Source organism: Saccopteryx bilineata, chromosome 11 (assembly GCF_036850765.1).
Source record: "Saccopteryx bilineata isolate mSacBil1 chromosome 11, mSacBil1_pri_phased_curated, whole genome shotgun sequence".
In the NCBI taxonomy this organism is placed as follows: domain Eukaryota; kingdom Metazoa; phylum Chordata; class Mammalia; order Chiroptera; family Emballonuridae; genus Saccopteryx; species Saccopteryx bilineata.
The window spans coordinates 61,817,871-61,844,498 of NC_089500.1; the positions used below are offsets into that span (position 1 = coordinate 61,817,871).

Below are 26,628 nucleotides of genomic sequence, written 5' to 3' on the forward strand. Positions count from 1 at the left end.
ATCAGAGGGTCAGAGAGAGGGACAGATAGGGACAGACAGGAAAGGAGAGAGATGAGAAGCATCAGTTCTTCATTGTGGCACCTTAGTTGTTCATTGATTGCTTTCTCATTTGTGCCTTGACCTGGGGGCTACAGCAGAGTGAGTGACCCCTTGCTCAAGCCAGCAACCTTGGGCTTCAAGCCAGTAACCTTTGGGCTCAAGCCAGTGACCATGGGGTCATTTCTATGATCTCGTGCTCAAGCCAGCGACCCCGCGCTCAAGCCTGAGTCCTCCGCATCCCAGTCCAATGCTCTATCCATTGTTCCACCGCCAGGTCAGGCATATTTCCCTTTTTTTATTCAAATGTTTATATACAAATGGTTTTGCTTTTTACTTGACAATGCATGTTGGAAATCTTCCCTATCAACACATAAGAGTTTCCTCGTTTTTTAAAAAAAACTGAAAAAGTATATACATAACAAAATTTATCATTTTACCCATTTTTAGGTGTACAGTTCAATGGCATTAAGTACATTTGTATTATTGTGCAATATGCCATCATTCATCTTCAGAAGTTCTTTATTCCACTGTGTGGACATACCATATTTTACAGAACCAGCCTGACTGATGAACATTTAGATTGTTCCGATCTTTTAGTGTTAGAAAAAACGCTAACATGAATAATCACATATACACATGTGTACCTACACACAAACTTTATTTTGCTTGTGTGCACTGAGGTCAAAGTGCATTTCTCATTTTGATAAATATTTCCAATTGCCTTCTATTGGAATTGTATGCTGGACAAGGCAATGTGTTATAAAATTTTAATGACCTTTGCCAGTCTGAGTGGAAAATAGCATCTTGGTATAGTTTTGTTTTACATTTCCTATATATTGAATGACATTAAGCATCTTCTCAAATGTGAATTACCATTTGTATTTACTTCCTGTTTTGTGAATTGTTTTCATATTCCTTGTCTAATTTTCTAATAGGAATGGGATTTAATTTAAGCATTTGTCATGGAAATTTTTAAACACACAAAAGAACTGAATAGTTTAGTGAGCCCCCATCTGCTCATCCTCCAGCTTCATACTACAGCATTTATATGCCTGTTTGTTTTCTTCCCTTCCCCTCAAATTATTTTAAAGCAAATTACAAATATAGCATTATATATGTAAATCTTTCTGTATCTGTATGTTCCATTAAGAGATAAAACCTTTTGTTTAAAAAGGAGGGGGACAATATAATTATCACACCTAAAACAATGAACAAAAGGAAATGGGTGAACTTTTTTGCTGAGTGTTTATAAACACGGTTGGTAGGTACTCTGCTTCAGTGCCCTGCTCACAGCGGACAGCCCCTCAGCCCGTGTTTCCGGCCACAGTGAAGCAACTCTGTCCCCTGGGTCTTGCAGAGATCAGCTCTGTGGTTTTGTCATTGTGGGGCTGTCCCTACTCTTAGATTCAGTCAACATATGTGAGAGCATCTGTGATACCAGGTACACCCTTACATATCCATAAATTCATTTGATCTTGGCAGAAGCTTAGAATATGGTTAGTACGCTTAGTACCTCCTCCACTTTCTGGTTGAAGGTTTTGTAGCTTAGAGAGGTTAAGTGACTTGTGCAATGCCTCACTCAGGGATTTCAGCTCGGTTTTCCTGATCCCAGGCCCACTCCCACTTTACCACCCCCACAGCTGCCTTGATCAGTTGCTTTTAATGGCACCTCAGCATAGCCTCTGCAGTCCTCTCCTGCCTTACACACTTGTACTTCTCTCTTCCTTTTAGGTGTGTTTCGGGGTGGTCATGACATCCTGGTACGCGCCCGGCTGCTGCTTTTGGACACAGTTACCATGCAGGTGACAGCCAGAAGTTCAGAGGAGTTACCAGTAGACATCATCTTGGCATCTGTGGGCTGAGGCCAGCCTGCATAGGCCCGACTCCTACCCTTTCCCCCCAACACTCTGCAGAAGCTGCACCTTCCTCATGGACCCCCTGGAAAGTCCCTCCTAAGCCTCTGTATTCAAAAACAATTAGGAATCATTGAGAATTTTTTAAAATGTAACTTTTGCCCCAAGACTTTCAGGGGGTGACTTTTTATTATTTTTTTTTAAGGATGATTTTACATTTATCCTAGAACTTGCTGCCCTGCCTGCCAGGGAAGGATTAATAAAATACTTGCATCTCCACTTTAATTTATCCCCAAAGACACTAGCTTATCCCATAAATAAATCGCGTGTATTTATTGAATGACTGCTACTTCTGCAGACTCATGCTTAGGGGCTCCACCTTCCCCTTCTAGGCCTCCCCACCACCAAGAAAAACACCTACTCTATCCCCTTTGCAGCCGTAGCCCTTTGGCTGCTGTACTTACCTTGAGGTAAAACCCTCTCGTGGTCATCAGTGTCCAAGTCGTACAGCCAGGAATAGGAGCTGAGTGGGTTTGCTGAAGAAACAGAATTGAGTTCATGTACTTTTTTTTTTTTAAGTGAGAGGAGGGGAGATAGACTTCCATATGCGCCTTGACCAGGATCCACCCAGCAACCCCAGTCTGGGGCCAATGCTAGAATCAAGTGAGCTCTTTTTAACACCTGAGGCTGACTTGCTGGGACCAACTGCGCTGTATCCTCAGAGCCCAGGCAAACACTGGAGCCAGTCGACCCACTGGCTTCGAGAGGTGAAGAGAGAGAAGGGGGAGAGAAGGAGATGGTCTTGCCTCATGTGGGCTCTGACTGGGAATGAAACCTGAGATGCCCCCACTCCCAGCCAAGGCCCTCCACCAGGCCACAGTCCAGGGCCTCATGCACTTTTTCTTACATTTTCACAACCACTCCTCATTTCCTAGGTGATGGGTGGAGGCCCCAGAGGGTCTGGGATCCGGACCTGGGGTCTTTCTAACATCAAGTCTGAAGTGGAGTGTGCAGTGGGTTTGCATGCTCCCTCTTCAGTCCAGTTCAGGGAATGCACAGAGGGGAGAAACGCCTTTAGAGAGCACTGTCTGTTGGCTCCAGATGTAGAAACTGTGGATTATGTCCCAAGAGAGCAGGCTCTCAGGCCACCTCAGCTGCATTTGTAAACTAAAGCCAGGTGGTTTACGAACTTTGTGGGTAAAATACACCTGCAAAGCCCGTTTCAAAAAACCTAGGCCTTAGAGATTCACGTTGCTGGGAGGGCAGTGAAGGTGGTGAGGGCTTTGGGAAGGGCTCATTCTGGTGCCCACTGAAGTCCTGATGGTCCAATTTTTGCCCAAAATTATAAGGCAGTTAATAGGGCTGTAAAGAAAATATTTTCTTATTTCACCCCTACAAAGACCTGGTACCCTAGAACTATGGTTCCCTCTACACAAAGAAGGGCACTTCCGACTCCCTGGCATCTAAGATGCCTGCCAGCGCCGCTGGGAGGAGCCCAGTCGGCACAGATCCTTCCCTACCCCCATTCCTGCGGTTGCCCTGGAAGGGAGTTAACCTCGCAGGGGAACAGAGGACGATGGAGGAAAGTGGAGTTGCAAGAACCCTAGGGTTGAGGAGTCCCCAAAGGTAACGTCTCCCGGAGCACTTTCAGAAGATTCAGATTCTGGTGGCCACCTTCCCTCCACAAGATAGAAGCCAGGGCACTAGGGACGTCACGTGCGCCTCCTCTACGTGGGGGTGGGACTAGGCTCCCCCCACCCCACGCTTGGGAGGCGGGGCCGGGGGCGTGGCTCCCTGAGTGTTGGAGCTGGGGAAGTGGACGCCTGTGGCGGCGGGCAGGGCGAGGCGGGCGGCACGCGGTGAGGCGGCGGGAGGGTGAGGCGAACGAGGCGGGGCCGGGAGCGCGGTTCCCTGAGTGTTGGAGCTGGGGAAGTGGACGCCTGTGGCGGCGGGCAGGGCGAGGCGGGCGGCACGCGGTGAGGCGGCGGGAGGGTGAGGCGAACGAGGCGGGGCCGGGAGCGCGGTTCCCTGAGTGTTGGAGCTGGGGAAGTGGACGCCTGTGGCGGCGGGCAGGGCGAGGCGGGCGGCACGCGGTGAGGCGGCGGGAGGGTGAGGCGGACGAGGCGGGGCCGGGAGCGCGGTTCCCTGAGTGTTGGAGCTGGGGAAGTGGACGCCTGTGGCGGCGGGCAGGGCGAGGCGGGCGGCACGCGGTGAAGCGGCGGGAGGGTGAGGCGAATGAGGCGGGGCCGGGAGCGCGGTTCCCGGAGTGTTGGAGCTGGGGAAGTGGACGCCTGTGGCGGCGGGCAGGGCGAGGCGGGCGGCACGCGGTGAGGCGGCGGGAGGGCGCGGCGGGAGAGCGAGGCGGGCGGCCGGCGGGGCTGAGGCGGCGGGAGGGCGAGGCTGAAGCGGGCGGGCTGGCTGCCGGCGGGGCTGAGGCGGCGGGAGGGTGAGGCGGGCGGCCGGCGGGGCTGAGGCAGGGGCGGAGTGGCCGAGGGGGTGGCTGGTAGAGGGACCTTCACTTTGGCGCGGAGGGGCCAGGTGGCGCCAGCAGGAGGCCTCCTAGGGCCACCTTATGCCGAACCTTGGGCCGGGGGCGGGCGGGGACCTTGGGGTCCCTGGTATTGGGGAGCAGGGGCGCCACGACGGACAGGAAGAGGCTGAGTTTTGCCGTCATCGAGGTTAGCAGGTGCTCGCTGGTGTGAGGCCCTAGCTAATGCCAGGAGGGAAAGGAGCGGGCCCCGGGCTCCAAGCTGCTGCCCTGTGATCTAGGTGGAGAGGCGCGGAGGATGTGCGGGCGGACCTCCTGCCACTTGCCGCCGGACGTCCTCACGAGAGCGTGTGCCTATCGGGGCCCGCGGGGCGAGCGGCGCCTCCCGCAGTGGAGGGAGCCCGACAGGTACCGGCCGTCCTACAACAAGGGCCCGCGGTCCGACAGCCCGGTGCTCCTGTCCCGGCTGCACTTTGAGAAGGTAACCCACACCTGGGCGGAAGGCCGAAATCGACGTTAACTAACTGCTCCCTCTCCAGACCCTGGACTAATAGCCTGCGGCGCACGGAAGCCGCAGGGATAACAGTAACCGTAGATTAACTTGCAGTTTGTACGTTCTGTGTATTATAAACTGCATTCTTACAATGCAGTAAGCTAAAGTAAAGAAAACGTTATCAAGAAAATCATGAAGATAGTGTATTAACAGTATTTACTGAGAAGAAAAATCCGCGTGTAAGTGGACCCATGCAGTTCAAACCCGTGTTGTTCAGGGTCAACTGTGTTTGGTTTGGTGTATGGTCAGCTTCTGAAATAATATAAAAACCAGCCTTTATTTGACCTTCCCCCCTTTTGAGAACCACTCTGGGCATCATTGAAAGGCGTTTTATTGGTATCTTACAATCTTGCACTATAATTTATTACGTATTCCTCAGGCTCAATTCAATGCCTGCTTTATACAAGGCATACTGCCTACCCTTAATTAAGCATGTCAAATTTTATGAACCTTGAATTTGAATACATATTTTAAGACAGCATCTTTCCAGCCTCACTGATCAACGGTCATTTGAGTATATTTTTAAAAAGGGAGGTGGGGCTGGCTGCATAACTTGGTTGGTTAGAGTGCCAGCTGGAATTGCAGAGGTTTGTTAGTTCGATGCCGGGTCAGGGCACATGCAGGAACAGGTCAGTGTTCCTATCTCTTTCTCCCTCTTCCTCTCTTACTGAAATCAGTAAAAGGCAAAACCAAAAAAAAAAATTTTCATGCCTCTTTCCAGTGGTGCTGAATCAGAAAGGGTTAAGACTCAATAATCTAAAACGCCTCTGCTGTTTCTCAAACATTGAAGTTTCTATTCTTTCTCTTTATATTTTCAATATTTTTGTATTTTCTACTGAAGCTAGAAATAGATGTATTTGGTTTGGTTATCGGAAGATTAATTGCATTCATATTTATAGTATTTACCCATTATAGTGTTGGAATGACCAATAATTTATATTCAGGTTTTGGTTCTTTGCTTTATTTATTTATTTATTAAAGATTTTATTTATTCATTAGAAGGAGAGAGAGAGAGAGAAGGGGGGAAGGAGCAGGAAGCATCAACTCCCATATGTGCCCTGACCAGGCAAGCCCAGGGTTTCGAACTGGTGACCTCAGCATTCTAGGTCAACACTTTATCCACTGTGCCACCACAGGTCAGGCCTCTTTGCTTTATTTTTATTATTAGCATGTCTGTGATAAAAATGCTTCATCACAGAAGTTAATGGTTTCTCCGTGTCTTGTTTTAATTTAAATGTTAACCATCCTTCATATGTTTTTAAAAACATAATTGTTTTTATTATGTTTGATCCATAGTGTTTAAATCACTTTATAAAGCTGATTATATCACTGCTACATACTCTTCAGAACTCTTGTGATTATATGGTAGTCAAAAAAAAGATTCATTTCACCTGATCAGGAGGTGGCGCAGTGGATAGAGCGTTGGACTGGGATGCAGAGGACCCAGGTTCAAGACTCCGAGCTCACCAGCTTGAGCACGGGCTCATCTGATGATTTGAGCAAAGCTCACCAGCTTGTACCCAAGGTCCCTGGTTCTAGCAAGGGGTTACTCAGTCTGCTGTAGCCCCACGGTCAAGGCACATATGAGAAAGCAATCAATGAACAACTAAGGTATCGCAAGGAAAAACTGATGATTGTTGCTTCTCATCTCTCTCTTTCCTGTCTGTCCCTATCTATCCTCTCTCTGACTCTCTCTGTAAAAATAAAAAAAACTCATTTTTACAAAGGGCCACATTACTTGAAATAAACCAAAAAACATTATTCCTTTTGGTTAAATAAGCTATTTACATAAAATAGTTTATTCTTGAGCCGTTTAAGAAAGCTTTCTATAGTGAGAGGATAATCAAAATAAAATGAATATCAAGGGAAACCTTGATTGGAAAGGAAACAATAAAATGTTTCAAATGAAAGTGTAATTTGAAGTGAAAGAGAGAAGGGTTAAGTGTGTGAGACTTACTCATTTTTAGCTTTGGTTCTTTTTATTTCTGCTTTTCTTTAGAATTATAAAATGAATGTTAGCTTGGAGAAACATTTGTTTAACAGTTGTAAAGGCAGAAATATAGAAACATTGTCACTTGTCTTAGGTTACCCAATCAATAACAGACAGAGCTGGGACTGAGGTCCAGACCACTGTCCCCACTCAAGTGACTGCTTCCCAGAACTGGGAATGGGAAAGGTAGAGCCCCTAGTAAATAAAGATAGCCCTCCTTTCTTGTCAGTGGTATGAGTTAGCTGATTGATTAGTGTTTTGACACTATTTCTCTAATAAATTTTATTAAGATTGCTAGGGTTTTTCTAACATTTTTTTTGTGTGTGTGACAGAGACAGAGGAACAGATAGGGACAGACAGGCAGAAGGAAGAAAGATGAGAAGCATCAATTCTTCGTTGTGGTTCCATAGTCTCCTTAGTTGTTATTTTTCAGAAGTTTTTTTTTTTTTTTTAAAGGCCTTTTATTTTTTTTTATTTTATTTATTTATTCATTTTTAGAGAGGAGAGAGAGAGAGACAGAGAGGGAGAGAGAGAGAGAGAGAAGGGGGGAGGAGCTGGAGGCATCAACTCCCATATGTGCCTTGACCAGGCAAGCCCAGGGTTTTGAACTGGCGACCTCAGCATTTCCAGGTCGACGCTTTATCCACTGCGCCACCACAGGTCAGGCTCCTTAGTTGTTATTGATTGCTTTCACATATGTACCTTGACGGGGAAGGGGGTGACGAAGTGGGGGGGGTGCTACAGCGGACCGAGTGACCCCTTACTTAAGCCAGCAACCTTGGGTTCAAGCTGGTGAACTGTGCTCAGACCAGATGAGCCCGTGCTCAAGCCGGTGATCTTAAGGTTTCGAACCTGGGTTCTCTTGTGTCCCAGTTCAATGCTCTATCTACTGTGCCACCGCCTGGTCAGGCACCTTTTTTATTTATTATTTTACTTCTGGGCAATGAAAATCAGCACTAAGGGTGCTGATTTTTTATTCAGATCTATTATTGACTATTTCTTAACAAATTCTTCTTGCTAATTATTACCAAACAGTGTAAACTACAGAGGTTATAATGTTAAAAGTTTTAATTAGCCACCAAAGAACTAAAAAGTCCCAGAATTGTTCAGCCTTTGAAAGATGAGTACCTGTTTGCTTTACTAAATATCCAAACTATCAGTAATATCTAGACATGTATTTATTTTTTAATTTATTGTCTTGACAGGGTTTCAAGTGTTCTACTCAACATAATACCATCTCTATGGCATCCTGCCCTCCCATGCCCCATGCAAAGTCTCTTTCCACCCACATTTCCCCCGCTTTATTGTGTTCATTAGATTCCAAACATTGGGTTTCCTAATTTTGATAAATAGTTGGTTTCATTTTTCTCAAACCTGTAAATTGTAAAGCAGAATTGGAACCATTTCAGCAGTCAATTTAATCCACATCATCAACTACCAGCACATATGTATAGATTGCAGTATTTACATTTGAAACCACTGGTTTGCAGATTACTTCCTCTTTTATTCATCTACCCCAGGGCTACCAGCTGTTCTGGTCACAAATCTAAAATGGTAGAGGAAAAGATGACTAATACTGAGCAATATTTTCAGTATTTTGGCTTTGCAGCCACTTTTTCAATTGTTTCCAATATAAGGCAGCCTCACGTTTGGGTTTGATTTATAATTGTCCAGTGAACACACTGAAGTTAAAGGTGAACACTGGAATTTGTAAGAATAACATTTCTCAACCTTGGCACTATTGACGTTTTGTGTGGGATAGGTCTTTGTTGTGGGAAACTGATCTGTGCATGGTAACATGTTTAGCAGTATCACTGGCCTCTACCCACTAGATGCCAGTTGCATCACCCAGGTCATAACAACCAAAACATCTTTTGATATTGACAGTTATACCCACCAGATGTTGCACATCCCCCCTTCCCATCTGCATCTGGTTTTGGGGGAGGTGGTGATGGATTGCGTGAGTGTCAAAATTGTCCCATGTTGAGAACCTTAGATTTAAGAGTTTTGTCTTGCAAATTTCTGATGAGAAATTATTAGTTGGCTATTATGTAATGTTATCTCTTATTCTCATTTCTGCTTTGTGGAGGGGATCTTTTTGATTCTGAAAGAGAGGGTTAGGGTTAGGTTTATAAAGGCTCTGGTCTTCACACATTCTTTCTTCCTTCTAGCTCAGATAAGATGAATAGATTTACATCCCCCCTATCCTTTCTTCTAGTGTTTTCCTTTTTTTTTTCTTTTTTTTTTTTTTTTCATTTTTCTGAAGCTGGAAACAGGGAGAGACAGTCAGACGACAGATTCCCGCATGCGCCCCGACCGGGATCCACCCGGCACGCCCACCAGGGGCAATGCTCTGCCCACCAGGGGGCGATGCTCTGCCCATCCTGGGCGTCGCCATGTTGCGACCAGAGCCACTCTAGCGCCTGAGGCAGAGGCCACAGAGCCATCCCCAGCGCCCGGGCCATCTTTGCTCCAATGGAGCCTTGGCTGCGGGAGGGGAAGAGAGAGACAGAGAGGAAAGTGCGGCGGAGGGGTGGAGAAGCAAATGGGCGCTTCTCCTGTGTGCCCTGGCCGGGAATCGAACCCGGGTCCTCCGCACGCTAGGCCGACGCTCTACCGCTGAGCCAACCGGCCAGGGCGTGTTTTCCTTTTTTTAGTAATACTGTACACTGACTTTTTTCTTTTTTCTTTTTTCTTTTGGCATACAATTGTCAAACAAAGGCCGACACCAGCAGGAAACCCCAGTTTGGGGTGTGGTGAAGAAGGAAACTATTCAGTGCAAACATCTCAACTATGACACTGCAGTGTGGCCGTGAAAACACAGAGCTGTTCCGTGGCCCTGTAGCTGTGCCCCTCTCCAGCTAGACATCTCTGCTCTGCACTTCTCTGGTCTGCTTTGGCAAGACCCTTCAGTTTTTCATCTTTGGTGTTTTAGCTCCAGGCAGGGAAACACAGTCTCTAGTCTTTGGTGGAAAGGGAAAGTGCACTCTCAGAGCCAGAAGAGAGCTGACTAATACAAACAGAAGTCTGCATCCCTGGTCTTTGATTGATCTGTCCTCATGCAAATGAGGATGTGATGTCAAATCCCCTGTCTTACTGATTCAAAAGACACTGTCCTAACTGGTCAGAATGGAGATGCTGATTGGCCAGTGAAGAAGCTGATAAGGGAGGGTGGATATAGCTGTACAGCTCTGATTGGGCAGGGAGACGTCCTATTGGTTGAAATAGGATTCCAGGAACTCCTTTGTAAAAGCTAGCTCAGATGTCAGGAACACAGTGCAGGCTGGCAGTTCAATGCAGGAGGCAGGCAGCTTAATTTCTCTCTGAAATTAAGTTTGCCTGAGAGGCCTGTGTATAGAAATGGCTGCTAGGCTCTGTTTTGTTTTGTTTAAAGTTTTTAATTTTACAGAAGGGTGGGTAGAGCAAGAAGTAACAACTCATAGTTGTTTCACTTTACTTGTTCATTGATTGCTTTTTGAATATGCAAGCCCAGGGTTTTGAACCAATTACCTCATCATTCCAGGTGGTGCTTTATCTACTGCACCACCACAGGCCAGGCTAGGCTCTGTTTTTTAAAGTTGAGCCCAGTAAGCCACCAAGTGCCCTTCTTAGTATCTTATTTCTTAGGATCCACATAATATACCTAGCTGCTTCTATAGTTGTGGGGGGAACTACATACACACAGTTGATCCTCATTTATAGATTTTGTATTTGCAGATTTGCTTACTTGCTAAAATGTATTTGTAACCCTGTGGGGAAAACAGCTGTGGTAGGCTTGCTGGCTGGTTTCCTGGCTGCAAGCACGTTGCATAATTAGTGCATGAGCATGCTGCGGGAAGCCACATGTGTGTCTACGAAATGCTATGAGTGCTTTCCCTCGGGCCACTATTCTCCCAGACTGCTTTCCCACCACCCTGAAGGGTGGTTTTCCTTTGTTTATTCGTTCACCTGTCTCTGTGAGCTTCCAATAAATGGGTATGGCCCAACACTTGCCAGCTCCTCAGGTCCTCTACCATTTGCCCAAATTCAGTGCAAACCTGGCTGGCCTCAACCACCAGCATTACAAACCCCCAAAATAATACCCATGTTGCTTTTGTAGCCATTCATAGACAATACAGTGATGAAAATTTGAGTCACCTGATATACATTCCCAGCTGAGATTGAATAAGACAAAGCTATTAAACTAAACAGAAAAAGTGAAGCTCTACCTTCTTGTTTCAGCTCTAATGCTATATAAGTAAGTGTCCTTTTTCCCATTGATTTGAGAGAGGAAGGAAGAGAGAGGGAGGACAGGAAAGGGGAGAGAGGGAAAGAGGCATCAACTCGTGGTTCTACTTAGGCCCATTTTAGTTGTGCACCCATTGATTGCTTCTTGTATGTGTCCTGACCCAAATGGGATCGAACCCGCGACCTTGGCATACTGGGATGACACTTTATCCACTGAGCCACCCAACCAGGGCCTATCCTACTATTTTTATGTCTTTGTGGACTCATGTTATAGTGTAAGCCCTTTGAGGCTAAGCATTCTTCCACATGCCCCTGTAGCACCCTCTGTATCCTTTAATCACAGTGTGTACCTCATTGTATTATGCTTGTCTATAACTTGTGCTTTTTTTTTTTTAAGTGAGAGGAGGGGAGATAGACAGAATGAGCCCCAACCGGGAGCCACCAGGCAACCCTGGTGCCAGTGCTAGAATCAGCTGAGCTAATTTTAGAACATGTGGCTGATTCTCAAACCAACCAAGCTATCTGCAGCACCTGGGGCCAATACTCAAACCAGTCAAGCCACTGGCAGCAGGAGGGGAAGAGAGAAATGAGGAGATAAAGTGGAGCGAAGTAGATGGTTGTTTCTCACCTGTGCCCTGATCCGGGATCGAACCTCAGACGTCCACATGCTGGGCCGATGCTTTATTCACTGAGCAAACCAGCCAGGGCCTAACTTATACTTCTTGAGAACTGGGACCACATGACATTCAGGGCCTAGTACTATGTCTCTCCCTAGTAGGCACTAACTGTTTGCATAAATGAAACCTCTTTGTGTCCTTTACCCAAGCAGAATGTCTTACATTCTAATAAATATGATTGTTAGAGAACACAAATTACATCATGATAAATCACTAAAATTGTTCTTGAGTGGAATCTTTCTTTCCTTTTTTTTTTTTTTAATGTGAGAGAGAGAGACCAGACAGGAAAGGATAGTTATGAGAAGCATCAACTCATAGTTGTAGCACCTTAGTTGTTCATTCATTGCTTTCTCATATGTGCCTTGACCAGGGGGCTCCAGCCAAGCCAGTGACTACTTGTTCAAGCCAGCAACCCCGTGCTCAAGCTGGTGAGCCTGCGCTCAAGCTGAATGAGCCCGTGCGCAAGCCAGTGACCTCTGGGTTTTGAACCTGGGTCCTCAGCATCACAGACTGATGCTCTATCCACTGCACCAACGCTTGGTCAGGCAAATCTTTCCCTTTTAATAATCTTTTCTCTATTCTTTGTATCTTGATACTAGTAATAATGTAATGCATGTACTAAATTTGGTTTATGATTTCCTCACTGGATCTTAACCTTTCTCCATGGCAGGGTGCAGACTCATCTGAGCGTGTTATTGTTCCCATGCGATGGGGCTTGGTCCCATCTTGGTTCAAAGAAGGTGATCCTTCCAAACTGCAATTTAATACTAGCAACTGTCGTAGTGAGACCATAATGGAGAAAAGGTCCTTCAAGGTAGGTACCTTACATAGGAAAAAAGCTCATATTCGGTTCTTTTTTCAAACAGAGCTATTAGTGCCTTATATACCTGAAAAATTAAAAATAAGGTTCTCTTGGGAACCTCTGTTAAAGTTCCAAAGTGTGTTCCCAGTTAATGTTGAATGCTGTTTTACTTATTACTGTGTAAGAAACCATGCCTAACAAACAAACAAATACCTAATTATAATATTCCTTATATTCTGTGGATTGACTGGCCTCAAGTGGACAGTTCTCACTTGGGGATTCTTGTGTGATTATAATCACATGACAGCTGGGGCTAGATGTCTAAGATGGTTTCTTCACCCACATGTCTGACACCCCAGCTGGCATGGGTATAATAATTGGAAGCCTTTCATGTGCCTAGGGTTTCCACTAAGTCAGGGTAGTCAGCCTTCTTCCAGAGCATCTGGCTTACTAAAAGCTTACGATCCAAGACAGCAGAGCAGAAGCTGAAAGACTTTGTGACCTAGACGTGGAAGCCGTATGGGATCACTTCTGTGGCATTCTATTGGCCCAGCCCAAAGTCAGTGTGGGAGGGAACGACATGGGATGGCTCACTGGGGAGCCAACTTGGGAGACTAGTGACCATAAGTGCCTATTTGTTAGAGACCTATTGCTGTTGTGTACATTATTTAATCTTTTCAGCATCTGTGTCAATGGTCACTTTATACATATGAAAAATGAGGTACTGAGAAGCTAAATAACTGCTCTAAGGTGACATATTGGTAGACCTAAAATTTTAACTCATGTCTGTGAAACATGATTGTATCGCTAACACCATATCTTGCTCATATTTTCCCTCAGGTGCCTCTGGGAAAGGGAAGACGCTGTGTTGTTTTAGCAGATGGATTCTATGAGTGGCAACAATATCCGGGAACAAGCCAGAGGCAGCCATACTTCATCTACTTCCCCCAAGTCAAAACAGAAAAGGTATTATCAGCACTCACAATAAATATTTAGAAAAATACAGAGAAACTAATCCAAACAAGGACCTTTTTTTTTATTCCCTCATAGAGTTTTTTAAAAAAATAACAGCTTTATTGAGACATAATTTACCTTTTAAAGTATGCAAGTCAGCCCTGGCTAGATAGCTCAGTTGGTTAGAACATCATCCTGAAGCACAAAGGTTGCCAGTTCAGTCCCCAGTCTGGGCACATATAGGAATGGATTGATGTTCCTGTCTCTCTCTAGTCCTCTCCCTTCCTCTCTCTAAAATCAATAAAAAATGCCCTGGCCAGGTAGCTCAGTTGAGTAGAGCAGCATCCTGAACTGCAGAGTTTGCTGGTTCAATCCCCAGTCAGGGCACATATAGGAACAGATCAATGTTCTTGTCTCTTTTTCACTCTGTCCCTTCCTCTCTCTAAAAACAATAAAATAAACATTAAAAAATAAATAAATAAAAATAAACATTAAAGTAAAAAAGTATGCAAGTCAGTTATTTTTTTAAGTATAATTAAAGTTGTGCAACCATCATCACTATTTTTTTGAAGAGCTAAACAAATATTTTATCTATAAAGTATGCAAATTTGAACAGCTAGATTGTACAAGAAATTGCTTGAAAACTCCTTTTTTGGTTTTTTTTCTGTATTTTTCTGAAGCCGGAAACGGGGAGAGACAAGCAGACAGACTCCTGCATGCGCCTGACCGGGATCCACCTGGCACACCCCCTGGTGGGCAGAGCGTCACCCCTGGTGGGCGTGCGGGTGGATCCCGGTCGGGCGCATGCGGGAGTCTGTCTGACTGTCTCTCCCCATTTCCAGCTTCAGAAAAATACAAAAAAAAAAAAAAAAAGAAAGTTATGATTTCATAAATTATCTAGCTTTTTTCTTATTGTGTAAGGTGGAGGTGACACTCTTTCTAGCTTTCTGTATTCTAGGCCTTGAACTGAATCTTAAATGTCAAGTAGGAGTTGGCATGATAAGAAGGGTGGGAAGTCCTGTCCTGTGGTGGCACAGTGGATGGACTGTTAACCTGGAATGCTGTGGTTCCCAGCTTGAAACCCAGAGCTTGCCCAGTCGAGGTGCATACGAGAAGCAACTACTACGAATTGATGCTTTTTGCTTTTCTTCCCTCCCCCCTTTTTCTCCTCTCTTTAAAATCAGTAAGCCTTTTTTTAATCTTTATTAAAAAAAAGCGTGAAAAGGACATTTTAGGCAGGGGTGGGATGGGTTGTTTCACTAAGTCATTGGGAACAAAATTGCATGATGGCTTCATTACAGACAGCTTGGTTTGGTTCAGATTAACACTGTAAGTAAAAGCTGGAATGATGGGCCAGATCACAGAAGGCCTCAATGCCTAGTGAAGGTATTAAATTGTATTCTGAAAGCATTGCAAGAGGCATAAATCTGTAACGTCAGTGGTTATTTGCCACCAATCCTTTTTCCTTTGAAAGAGTTATAAGACATGGACTAAATTACTTCTAAAATGATTGCAATGCTCTTAATTCTGTGGTAGTGCCTAATATGCATGTAGAAAAAAGCTACTGAGTATCTATCTGCCCATGTATTTTGCTTTAGTCAGTCAGCACTGATGCTGCAAACAGTCCTAAGGACTGGGAGAAAGACTGGAACAATTGGAGGCTGTTAACAATGGCTGGGATCTTTGACTGCTGGGAGCCACCAGAGGGAGGAGACTGCCTGTATTCCTACACCATCATCACAGTGGACTCCTGCAAAAGCTTGAATAACATACACCACAGGCAAGTCACACTTCTTATTCCTGGGTCTAAAAGGATTCAGAGAGGATTTGTTCTCTTTGATTTTAGATAGGTAGCTTTTGGAATTTAAAGTTTCTATATGCACAAATTTAGACAGGAAACTAAGACACTTGCTTCACAAAATATAGTCAATTTGTGACATGCATCCCTAAAAATCACTACATTATGCAAAATTGTACAATAAAAACCACAGAATTTATTGGAAAAGTGGGGTTAAGAGGATGACAGCTTTGGCTGGATAGCTTGGTTGGTTAGAGAATCATTCCAATATGCAAAGGTTGCCGGTTCGATCCCTGGTCAGGGCACATACAGAAACAGATCAATATTTCTCTCTCAAATCAATAAATAAATTGTAAAAATAAATAAATAAAGATAACTAAAGTTAAAAACTGTGTCAGTGACAAACAAAATAGAAACAGAGGCATGGATACATGGAACAAATAGACAGTTGTCTGAGGGGAAGGGGTTTAGGGGCTGGATGAAAGAAGGTGAAAGGACTAGCCAAAAAAGTATATACATAACACATAGACACAGTCAGCAGTGTGGTGACAGCCAGAGGAAAAGGGGGCTGGAGGTTGGAAAGGGGTCGGGAGGATGGGGACCAAAAGAGATGTTGCCAGGAGCAGAGGGTGCATGATGGAGTGGGCACATGGTGGTTTGTCCAGTTGCCCATTTCGCAACCTAAACCTGTATGGTTTTGCGAACCAACGTCATCCAATAAATTTAACAAAAGAATAATTTGAAAAACATTTTGTGACATATTAAAAAATAATAGAAATCTATTAAAAACTACCACAGTTTTATGCATTTAGTGGTTAAGAAATAGCCTGACCAGGCCATGGTGCATTGGATAAGAGCGTCAGCCTGGGACACTGAGGACCTAGGTTCAAAACCCCCAAGATCGCCAGACCAGGCAGTGGCGCAGTGGATAGAGCATCAGACTGGGATGCGAAGGACCCAGGTTCGAGACCCCAAGGTTGCCAGCTTGAGTGCGGGCTCATCTGGTGTGAGCAAAGCTCACCAGCTTGGACTCAAGGTCGCTGGCTTGAGCAAGGGGTTACTTGGTCTGCTGTAGCCCCATGGTCAAGGCACATATGAGGAAGCAATCAATGAACAACTAAGGCGTCACAACGAAAAACTGGTGATTGATGCTTCTCATCTCTCTTTGTTCCTGCCTGTCTGTCCCTATCTGACTCTCTCTCTCTGTCTCTGTAAAAAAACAAAACAAAAAACTTATTTTTCGCTCCATAAGATGCATGTGCATTTTCCCCTCCACTTTTGAGGGGGGAGTGTGTCTTATGGAGCAAAAAATACCATATCTAATATATACACTGGAGTGCTCAGTTTTATGTGCTAGGCCAATGCAAAACATAGTACACACTTCACTGATGAGTAATACAGTTGATTTTAGGAGAAAAATGCATAAACATCGATTTTAATAATTATTCTCATTTCAACAAATCAAACATACTTTTTAGCCTGACCAGGTGGTGGCACAGTGGATAGAGCAACAGACTGGGACGTGAAGGACCCACGTTTGAAACCCTGAGGTTGCTGGTTTCAGCATAGGCTCATCTGGCTTGAGCACAGGCTCACCAGCTTGAGCGCGGGCTCACTAGCTTGACCATGGGATCATAGACATGACCCCATGGTCACTGGCGTGAGCCCAAAGTCTCTGGCTTGAGCAAGGGGTTATTTGCTCTGCTGTAGCTCTCCCCTCACCCCCAGTCAAGGCACATATAAGAAAGCAATCAATGAACAACTAAGACGGCACAATGAAGAATTAATGCTTCTCATCTCCCTTCCTGTCTGTCTGTTCCTATTTGTCCCTCTCTCTGTCTCTGTCAAAAAAACCCAACCAAACACATACTTTAAAAAATATTTTACAGGGAGTAGGTGAACATTGTGCTCACCTCATCTCGCGACGATATCAAAATTACAACTAAATTTAGATCCAGTTATAATTACTGTTCACTGTCTTTGCCATAAAACTTTATAAGTTGGGTCCTGGCCGGTTGGCTCAGTGGTAGGGCGTCGGCCTGGCGTGCGAGAGTCCCGGGTTCAATTTCCGGCCAGGACACAGAGGAGAAGCACCAATCTGCCTCTCCACCCCTCCCCCTCTCCCTCCTCTCTGTCTCTCCCTTCCCCTTCCGCAGCCAAGGCTCCATTGGAGCAAAGTGGGCCCGGGCGCTGGGGATGGCTCTGTGGCCTCTGCCTCAGGCGCTAGAATGGCTCTGGTTGCAACAGAGCAGCACCCCAGATGGGCAGAGCATCGCCCCCTGGTGGGCATGCCGGGTGGATCCTGGTCAGGCGCATGTGGAAGTCTGTCTGACTGCCTCCCCGTTTCCAACTTCAGAAAAATACAAAATAAACACACACACACAAAAAAAAACTTTATAAGCTGGCTCTCCCTAATGTTGAGTTTCGTGTCCTGTCAAGTAGTGGTCAGGGAGTACATGGCAGCAATCAGCAAGTTAAGCACAGAGGAAGGGCAAGCTTCCTTTGTGATGATTTGTGCTATCAACTGACTCACATCTATCTCCTTATTCTGTCTCTTCTAACCAATGTCTTGACCTCACTGGCTAGGATGCCTGCCATATTAGATGGAGAGGAGGCCGTCTCTAAATGGCTTGACTTTGGTGAGGTCTCAACTCAGGACGCTCTGAAGTTAATCCACCCCATAGAGAACATCATCTTCCATCCAGTCTCTCCCATTGTGAACAACGTCCGAAACAACACTCCTGAGTGTCTGGCTCCTGTTGACTTATTTGCCAAAAAGGTAAGGGCCTGTGACTGACCGTTCTTTGTGAGTTTTCTCTCTCCTGTCAGTTTAGCATTTTCTTTTAGGATATGGCCTTTTACAATCATAGCTTTAATTTTTAAAGAAGTATTTGATTTGATTGATTGATTTTGTAGAGAGATAAAAGGAGGGAGGAAGAGAGAGAAACATTCATTTGTTGTTCTGCCGTTGGGCAGATAAAATATATTATGCTCACTTTGTTAAAGATGGTGCTGCCCACATGGAAGCCCATCATCGCCCAGGTGATTAGTTGCCCTTCTTGCTTGGAATGGGCATGATTATATTAATGTGTGTTGGGGTGGGCTGTGTTCAGGCAGGATCCTTGTAGCCTGGGGCTTGGTTTTAGGACTAAACCTTTCCCACCCTTTTTGATGTAGGGTAGTACACTCTCATGAGGAATACCATTATGCCTCAGATAAGTGACTTTGTATTAGAGACTTTCTTATTTGTATATTGGATTAAAGGTTTTGATTTCTACTCTATAAAATAGGGGCAGACCGGGAGCTTGCTCTCTCCGTTCCTGAGATTAGCATTAGAGAGGAGAGCAGAGAAAGGCCACGTGGAGGAGGCCAGGAGAAGCAGCCAAGATGATGGGGTGCTAAGGGAGAACCCAGTTTGTGCAGAGTTTGTGCAGGGAGAAGGAAGGAGATGGGGAACAGAGGTGAATAAGTCTGGTGAGCTAGAAACCTTTGATTCTAGGAAACTCGGATAAGTCAGTAGCTTTGTGAGCAGTGAATAAATAGGTTTTGGAGCCCAGTGTGTGTTTTTACTTGCCCGCCGGGTACAAGCTAGGATTAAAGATGATGGCCCACCAGTTCTTGGCCCCAGTGTTTCATTACCGTCTGTCCAAATCTAATGCGAACCTGCATGGGCCAGGCGGCTGTGATGGTGGCCGTGGCTACTGGCCTTACATCTGCTTATTATGCATTCATTGTTTGATTCCTTTTTTATTTATTTTTTTGTTAAGTAAGAAATGGGAAGACATTAGACTCCCACATGTACCCCGACCGGGACCCACCCAGCAAGCCCACTAGGGAGCGATGCTCTGCTTCTCTGGGGCAGTTGCTTCATTGCTCAGCAGCCAAGCTATTTTAGCGCCTGAGGCAAGGCCATGGAGCCATCCTCAGTGCCCAGTGCTAACTTGCTGTAACCTAGATGCAAGAGGGGAAGAGAGAGAGAAAGAGAGAGGGAAGGGGGAAGGGTAAAGAAGCAGATGGTCGCTTCTCCTGTGTGCCCTGACTGAGAATCAAACCTGGGACATCCAGACACTGGGCCAGTGCTCTACCATTGAGCCAACCAGTCAGGACCCATTGGTTGATTCTTGTATGTGCCTTGACCAGGGATTGAAACCACAACCTTGGTGTATCAAGAGGATGCTCTGACCAACTGAGCTACCTGACCAGGGCCCAAAGCTTTAATTTAAACCACCCCAAAATTGATATTCCTTATTCATGGCAAGAGTGAACTGAGCAGTGAGCAGTGATTCAAAGCAGGCTTCAACTCAGAGTCCTCAGGAGAGCTCTTTCAAAATGTAAATGCCTCCTGACCTGTGGTGACGCAGTAGGTCGAACATCATTCTGGAATGCTGAGGTTGCCAGTTTGTAGCCCCAGGCTTGCCCAGTGTAAAGCCAGTAGCAACTGCCACCATCACAGCCACCTGGCCCATGCAGGTTTGCATTGGATTTGGACAGACAGTAATGAAACAACAGAGCCAAGAACTGGTGGGCCATTAGCTTTAATCCTAGCTTGAACTCCGCGGGCAAGAAATACACACAGTGGGAAAATATTTCCCTTTCCATTCAGAGCTCCCAAAGCCACTGATTTATCCGAGTTTTCTAGAATCAAAGGTTTCTACCCCACCAGCCTTATTCACCTCTGTTTCCCATCTCCTTCTCTCTGCACAAACTGGCTTTTTCTTCAGCACTCCACCATCTTGGCTGCTTCTCCTCTCCTCCACGTGGCCTTTCTCTGCTCTCCTCCAGCATGGGCTCCTCTGCTCCATTTTATAGTGTAGAAATCAAAACCTTTAATCCAATATACAAACAAGGAAGTCTCTGATACAAATTCACTTATCTGAGGCATAAATGTGATTCCTCATAAGAGTGCAGCACCTCACATTATGCAACAGTCAAGGGTGTGGGGAAAAGCTTAGTTTTTTTTTTTTTGTTTTTTTTTTTTACAGAGGCAGAGATAGACAGGGACAGACAGACAGGAACGGAGAGAGATGAGAAGCATCAATCATCAGTTTCTCGTTGCGCGTTGCGACTTCTTAGTTGTTCATTGATTGCTTTCTCACATGTGCCTTGACCGCGGGCCTTCAGCAGACCGAGTAACCCCCTGCTGGAGCCAGCAACCTTGTGTCTAAGCTGGTGAGCTCTTTGCTCAAGCCAGATGAGCCCGCGCTCAAGCTGGCGACCTCGGGGTCTTGAACCTGGGTCCTTCCGCATCCCAGTCCGACGCTCTATCCACTGCGCCACCACCTGGTCAGGCGGGAAAAGCTTAGTTTTTAAAAGATCTTAGTATTAGAAGGGTGGGAAAGGCTAAGTCTTAAAACTAAGCCTTAGGCTATAACGACCCTGCCTGCTTACAGCCTGTCCCCCACACCCAATGCAAACTATAAGCGAGCAAACATATACATTATATTTGCAAAGTTATTTGACCCACATTCCACCCCTTTTGCTTTCTTACAATCTAAAGCACAGGTATTCCTGCACAAGGAAATTAGGCACATTACACAAATTACAACAACATGACAAATCATACAATTTCAACAATTACAAAGGTACATTTCACCAGTCTCTGAGCACTTTGTCAAAAGTGCAAGTGTCCTCGGACTTCTCTCCAGCCATGGGAAAAGCTTCCCGGGGCAGGGGTGTGCTTCCAGCAAAGCCGACCCTTACCCCCATCAGGGTATTTCACATTGTCCAAAATTTGTAAGTCCATCCAACAAAGGAGCCAGTGCCCACTCCGGGTTGTAGTCCAGAAATCAGTCCACACACATGGGGCCTAAGCCACCCCCTTCATCCCTGCCGTCCTGGCAGGTCTTACACTGTCCCAAGGAGGAGCATGTGGCAATGGCAGTCAGCATTTCCATCTCTGCTCCGGAGAGCATGATGGTATTCGCCCCTATATCCCAAAATCGCAGACCTACCAGGGGTGTAGTAGGTACTCCTTGCTGCTGGGCTCTCACCTTCTGGAGACTGCAGATCGCAACTCCAGCCTGATTCTCCTCATCCTCCAAAGAGGAACTGGAAACACCAGCTCCTGCTGTCAGGCTTGAGCCCCCGGCGGCTGCCGCCTTCTGCTCCATGGGCTTTGCAGCCCCAGCCCCGGCCTCCCACCGCTGCTGGCTCTCCACAATATCCAGGGCAATCTGCAACTCATGAACTTGTGATCCTTCTTCAGCGGCTGCTCAGTTTCCAGGTGAATCTCGTGAACCTGGTCGGCCACCTCTGGTGCTTGCTCCAGCTCCTTCCACTGCTTGGTTTGCAGGTCCTGGGCAGCCTCTTCCACAGAGCTCTTGGTTTCCTTACGCATGGCTGTAAAAGTCAGCCAGCCTATGGCCCCCAAAAGTACAGCCATGGGGAACCATATCAGCAGCCATTCCTCTACTCCACTGCTCAAAGGTGGTGGTGGCTCCATACCAATCTGTATTCAATCCTGGTGACTACACCAAATGTAAAGCCAGTAGCCACAGTCACCATCACAACCGCCGGGCCCATGCAGGTTCTCATTTGATTCGGACAGATGGTAATGAAACAATGGAGCCAAGAACTGGTGGATCATTAACTTTAATCCTATCTTGCATCTGGTGGTCAAGAAATACACCCAGTGGGAAAACATTTCCCTTTCCATTCAGGGCTCCCAAAGCCACTGACTTATCCGAGTTTTCTAGAATCAAAGGTTTCTACCTCACCAGCCTTATTCACCTCTGCTCCCCATCTCCTTCTTTCTGCACAAACTGGCTTTTTCTCCTCTCCTCCACGTGGCCTTTCTCTGCTCTCCTCCAGCATGGGTTCCTCTGCTCCATTTTATAGTGTAGAAATTAAAACCTTTAATCCAATATATAAACAAGGAAGTCTGATACAAATTCACTTACCTGAGGCATAAATGGGATTCCTCATGAGAGTACACCATCCCCACATCATGCAACAGTCAAGGATGTGGGGAAAAGCTTAGTTTTGAAATGATCTTAGTATTAGAAGGGTGGGAAAGGCTTAGTCTTAAAACTAAGCCTTAGGCTATAATGACCCTTCCTGCTTAGAGCCTGTCCCCCACACCCAATGCAAACTATAAGCGAGCGAACGTATACATTATATTTGCAAATTTATTTGACCCACACCCAGTCAAAGGACATAGAGAGGTAACTACAAGTTAATGCTTCTTGCTGCCCTTCTCTCTCTTTCTTCCTTTCTTTCTAAAGTCAATAATTTTTTTAAATAAAAAACATAAATGCCAGACCCTACTGAGTCAATCAGTATTCAGGACTGAGTCTGGACTTCTGTATCTTTTTTTTTTTTTTTTTTTCTTTTCATTTTCTGAAGCTGGAAACAGGGAGAGACAGTCAGACAGACTCCCGCATGCGCCCGACCGGGATCCACCCGGCACGCCCACCAGGGGGCGATGCTCTGCCCATCCTGGGCGTCGCTATGTTGCAACCAGAGCCACTCCAGCGCCTGAGGCAGAGGCCACAGAGCCATCCCCAGCGCCCAGGCCATCTTTGCTCCAATGGAGTCTTGGCTGCGGGAGGGGAAGAGAGAGACAGAGAGGAAAGCGCGGAGCGCGGTGGAGGGGTGGAGAAGCAAATGGGCGCCTCTCCTGTGTGCCCTGGCCGGGAATCGAACCCGGGTCCTCCGCACGCTAGGCCGACGCTCTACCGCTGAGCCAACTGGCCAGGGGCTTTAAGAAGCTCTTCAGTGAGGTTGGTAGTAAGCCAAGCTTGAGGACTCCTAATCTACAGGGTGATTGTGAGAGAGACAAAAGAGCCCTTGCCCATAATTGTATTTCTACCTGTAACCAACTGTGACTTTTTTGGTAAAGACTTTATTTATTACCCTGCCTGGATAGCTCAGTTGGTTAGAGCATTGTCCCAAAGCATAGAGGTTGCCAGTTTAATTTCCGATCAGGGCCCACACGGCAACAGCTAGATGTTTCTCTCTCTCTCTCACTGAAATTAATAAATAAAAAATAAAAATACCTTAACATTCATTAAAAAAAATATTATTGACTTGAGAGAGAGAGAGAAAGAAAAAGGCAGTAGGGGTGTGGTGGGGAGGAGCCAGAAGTATCATCTCATAGTTGTTTTTTGTATGTGCCTTGAATGGGCAAACCCTGGAGTTTTGAACTGGCTGAGAATGACCTCAGCATTCCAGGTTTACGCTTTATCCACTGGGTCTCCAGAAGTCAGGCCCAAATGTGTGATTTTTTATGTCTCTTCTTTGTACCTCTGCTTTCTCAACCACAAATTGGAGAAGTTCTAATCCTTGTTCTCCTTCATGATGATTTGATAAAATTCCTGCCATAAACTTTAACATTTTAGAATTGGTAAGGATCCTGAAGAAGTTGAACAAGCAAATGGCCTGCAGTCGGGAGAGAAGCTCCAGAGCAAAAAACTGGCCCTACTGACATTTGGGGATAATGGTTTAGGAATCACAACTGTTTTTGCTTCTTCTTCAATTTTTTGAAAGACTTTCAGTAGAATAGGAACCAAGTCTTCTTTAAATGTTTGATAAAATTCACTGGTATAGCCGTCAGGGCCTGGACTTTTATTTTTGGGGAGGTTTTTAATGTTTTTTTCTATTTCTTCTCTACTAATAGGTCTGTTTAGGCTTTCTGCTTCTTCTTGACTCAGTCTAGGAAGGTTGTATTGTTCTAGGAATTTATCCATTTCTTCTAGGTTGTTGAATTTAGTGGCATAAAGTTTTTCATAGTATTCTACAATAATTCTTTGTATATCTACAGTGTCCGTGGTGATTTCTCCTCTTTCATTTTGGATTTTGTTTATATGAGTTCTTTGTCTTTTTTCCTTGGTAAGTCTTGCCAAGGGTTTGTCAATTTTGTTGATCTTTTCAAAGAACCAGCTCCTTGTTCTATTAATTTTTTCTATAGTTTTTCTGTTCTCTATTTCATGTCACAGTGTTTTTTAGGTGGCCTACCGAGTTCTGAAGTAGGACAGGGCTCTGAGTGTTCCAAGAATGTGTCTTGGAATGCCTGAGAAGTGTTAAGGCAATGATTGCAAGCACAGCTGTCCTCTTCTTTAAATCTTTAAAAGTTTTTCATACCTACAGTCAAGTTCATCTATTTTCTTTTGTCTCATTTCTTTGCAAACTCCTGCAATCCTGATACTTTTTTAATTAGATGCCTCTAAAAATGATTTTGCACTAGACAATGCTCTTTTTGTGTGTGACAGAGACAGAGAAACAGATAGGGACAAATAGGGACAGACAGGAAGGAAAAGAGATAAGCATCAATTCTTCATTGTGGCACCAATTCTTTGTTGTGGCACCTTAGTTGTTCATTGATTGCTTTCTCATATGTGCCTTGATGGGGGGGAGGGGGTGGCTACCACAGATTGAGTGACCCCTTGCTCAAGCCAGCGACCTTGGGCTCAAGCTGGTGAGCCGTGCTCAAACCAGATGAGCCCGCGCTTAAGCCAGCGACCTTGGGGTTTCAAACGTGGATCCTCCACGTTCCAGTCTGATGCTCTATCCGCTGCACTACCACCTAGTCAGGGCACAGTGCTTCATTTTTGCCATGGTCTTTACACCAAAAGAATTCACTTTCTGGCCTGACCAGGCGGTGGCGCAGTGGATAGAGCGTCAGACTGGGATGCAGAGGACCCAGGTTCGAGACCCCGAGGTCGCCAGCTTGAGCATGGGCTCATCTGGTTTGAGCAAAAGCTCACCAGCTTAGACCCAAGGTCGCTGGCTCGAGCAAGGGGTTACTGGGTCTGCTGAAGGCCCGCGGTCAAGGCACATATGAGAAAGCAATCAGTGAATAACTAAGGTGTTGCAACGCACAATGAAAAACTAATAATTGATGCTTCTCATCTCTCTGTACCTGTCTGTCTGTCCCTGTCTATCCTCTCTCTGACTCTCTCCCTGTCTCTGAAAAAAAAAAAAAAAAAAAAGGCACTTTCTGGAGAGGTGGCATTATGTGAATTCAGAATCTTCAGTTCGGGGATGGGGTGCAGGTCACGGAAGCAGAAGAGCAGTGCTGACAAGGAAAGGCTGTGCAGAGGCTGCACAGTAGGGAAACACCTGTTCAGCCTGAGGTTGAATCCCCACTTGTGGAGGCTATTTGAAACTGCCTCCCCACCTTCATTTCCCATCTCTCTGCCTAGTCCCACTGAGTTACATTATTTTCCCTGAGAATGTTGCATTCTCTGCATATTTGAATGCCTGTCAGTGCTCTTCTCTGAATGGCCCACATACCAACGTGAGGCCTTTTCTAAGAGTTATTCCCTACCCCTTTCACCCCTTGGAGCATACTCAGTTGTTTCTTTCTTCCCACTACTGACCCTTAGTAACATTTTCTAAATCTGGGTCAGTATCTTGTTTCTCCCCCTTCGTTTTTCCTTGGAGTTGTCCTTTTCCCAAAAGCTTGAGCTGACTGGTTTGAGCTTTTTTTGTCTTTTTTTCTAGGAGCCCAAGGCAAGTGGCAGCAGCCAGATGATGTTACAGTGGCTGGCCACAAAGTCACCCAAAAAGGAAGAGCCCCAAACATCCCAGAAAACAGAGTTAGATGTGCCCCACTGGTCCAGCCAGTTTCTGCAGAAGAGCCCATTCCCCACCAAGAGAGGTGGTGCTAGACTCCTGGAAAGATGGCTGAAGCAGGAGGAGGAGGAGGAGCCAGTGGCCAAGCGGCCTCACAGCCAGTAATACAGGATTTTCACAGACCAAGGTCATGGTTTGCTACACTAAACACTCTTGCTGATAACAGGTTCTTGCATTCTGTGTCTGTGGATTTGCTTTGGGAGGAGGTAGCACAGTGCTAGTTAACAGTTGTGGCCAGGGGTTCATGGGGGAGTGACTTTCCTGGGTATGACCAGAACCCACAGTGGGCAGCCAGGGAAGGAGAGAGTTCACCTCCCTGAATTTGAAGGGATTCATTATGCCTGCCGCCCTCTCTTCGTAGGACTAGTAGAGCCTTCCCTCAAAGCCTGATCCTGTTGGCAATTCTCAGCACCAACCAGACCTGGTGCTGCTATCAAAAGGCATTTTCTGATCAGCTTTGGGCTCTTTTCAGTCATTTGGAATTCTTTTTTTTTTTTTTGAGATTTCATTTATTTATTTTTAAAGAAAGGAGAGAGAAATGTGGGGTGAGGAAGAGTAGGAAGCATCAACTCATAGTTGCTTCTCATCTGTGCCTTGACCAGGCAAGCCCAGAGGCTCGAACCAGTGACCTCAGCATTCTAGGCCCATGCCTTATCCACTGGGCCACCACAG

The 26,628-nt window shown here is 45.7% G+C and overlaps 2 protein-coding genes across 4 annotated transcripts in view; both read left to right on the forward strand.

Annotated features, from left to right (window-relative positions):
* COPG1 (COPI coat complex subunit gamma 1) overlaps positions 1 to 2,232 on the forward strand; it is a 29,339-nt gene extending 27,107 nt beyond the window's left edge. Inside the window, exon 24 of the mRNA XM_066246460.1 lies at positions 1,771 to 2,232. Within this exon, the coding sequence (XP_066102557.1) occupies positions 1,771 to 1,901 (131 nt within the window). The 3' untranslated portion in view covers positions 1,902 to 2,232. The remainder of the gene's footprint in view (positions 1 to 1,770) is intronic.
* Positions 2,233 to 3,972: 1,740 nt separating this feature from the next.
* Positions 3,973 to 26,628, forward strand: HMCES (5-hydroxymethylcytosine binding, ES cell specific). Of its 3 annotated transcripts, none has more exons than XM_066246643.1 (7): positions 3,973 to 4,102; positions 4,662 to 4,861; positions 12,498 to 12,641; positions 13,470 to 13,595; positions 15,182 to 15,363; positions 17,968 to 18,160; positions 25,825 to 26,628. In XM_066246643.1, exons 2-7 carry the CDS (start codon positions 4,679 to 4,681, stop codon positions 26,059 to 26,061), a joined length of 1,065 nt encoding a protein of 354 aa, XP_066102740.1. In that variant the 5' UTR covers positions 3,973 to 4,102; positions 4,662 to 4,678; the 3' UTR covers positions 26,062 to 26,628. The 3 variants fall into 3 exon arrangements, with proteins under 3 accessions (XP_066102740.1, XP_066102737.1, XP_066102739.1); XM_066246640.1 differs by having other exon boundaries at positions 4,065 to 4,219; XM_066246642.1 differs by lacking the exon at positions 3,973 to 4,102 and adding an exon at positions 4,152 to 4,235.

Excerpts from the sequence above, each read along its gene's own strand:
- HMCES (XM_066246643.1), top strand. The coding sequence starts at position 4,679 with ATGTGCGGGCGGACCTCCTGCCACTTGCCGCCGGACGTCCTCACGAGA. Across the intron at positions 12,642-13,469 it reads TGGAGAAAAGGTCCTTCAAG|GTGCCTCTGGGAAAGGGAAG; the intron begins GTAGGTACCTTA and ends ATTTTCCCTCAG. Across the intron at positions 13,596-15,181 it reads CCCAAGTCAAAACAGAAAAG|TCAGTCAGCACTGATGCTGC; the intron begins GTATTATCAGCA and ends ATTTTGCTTTAG.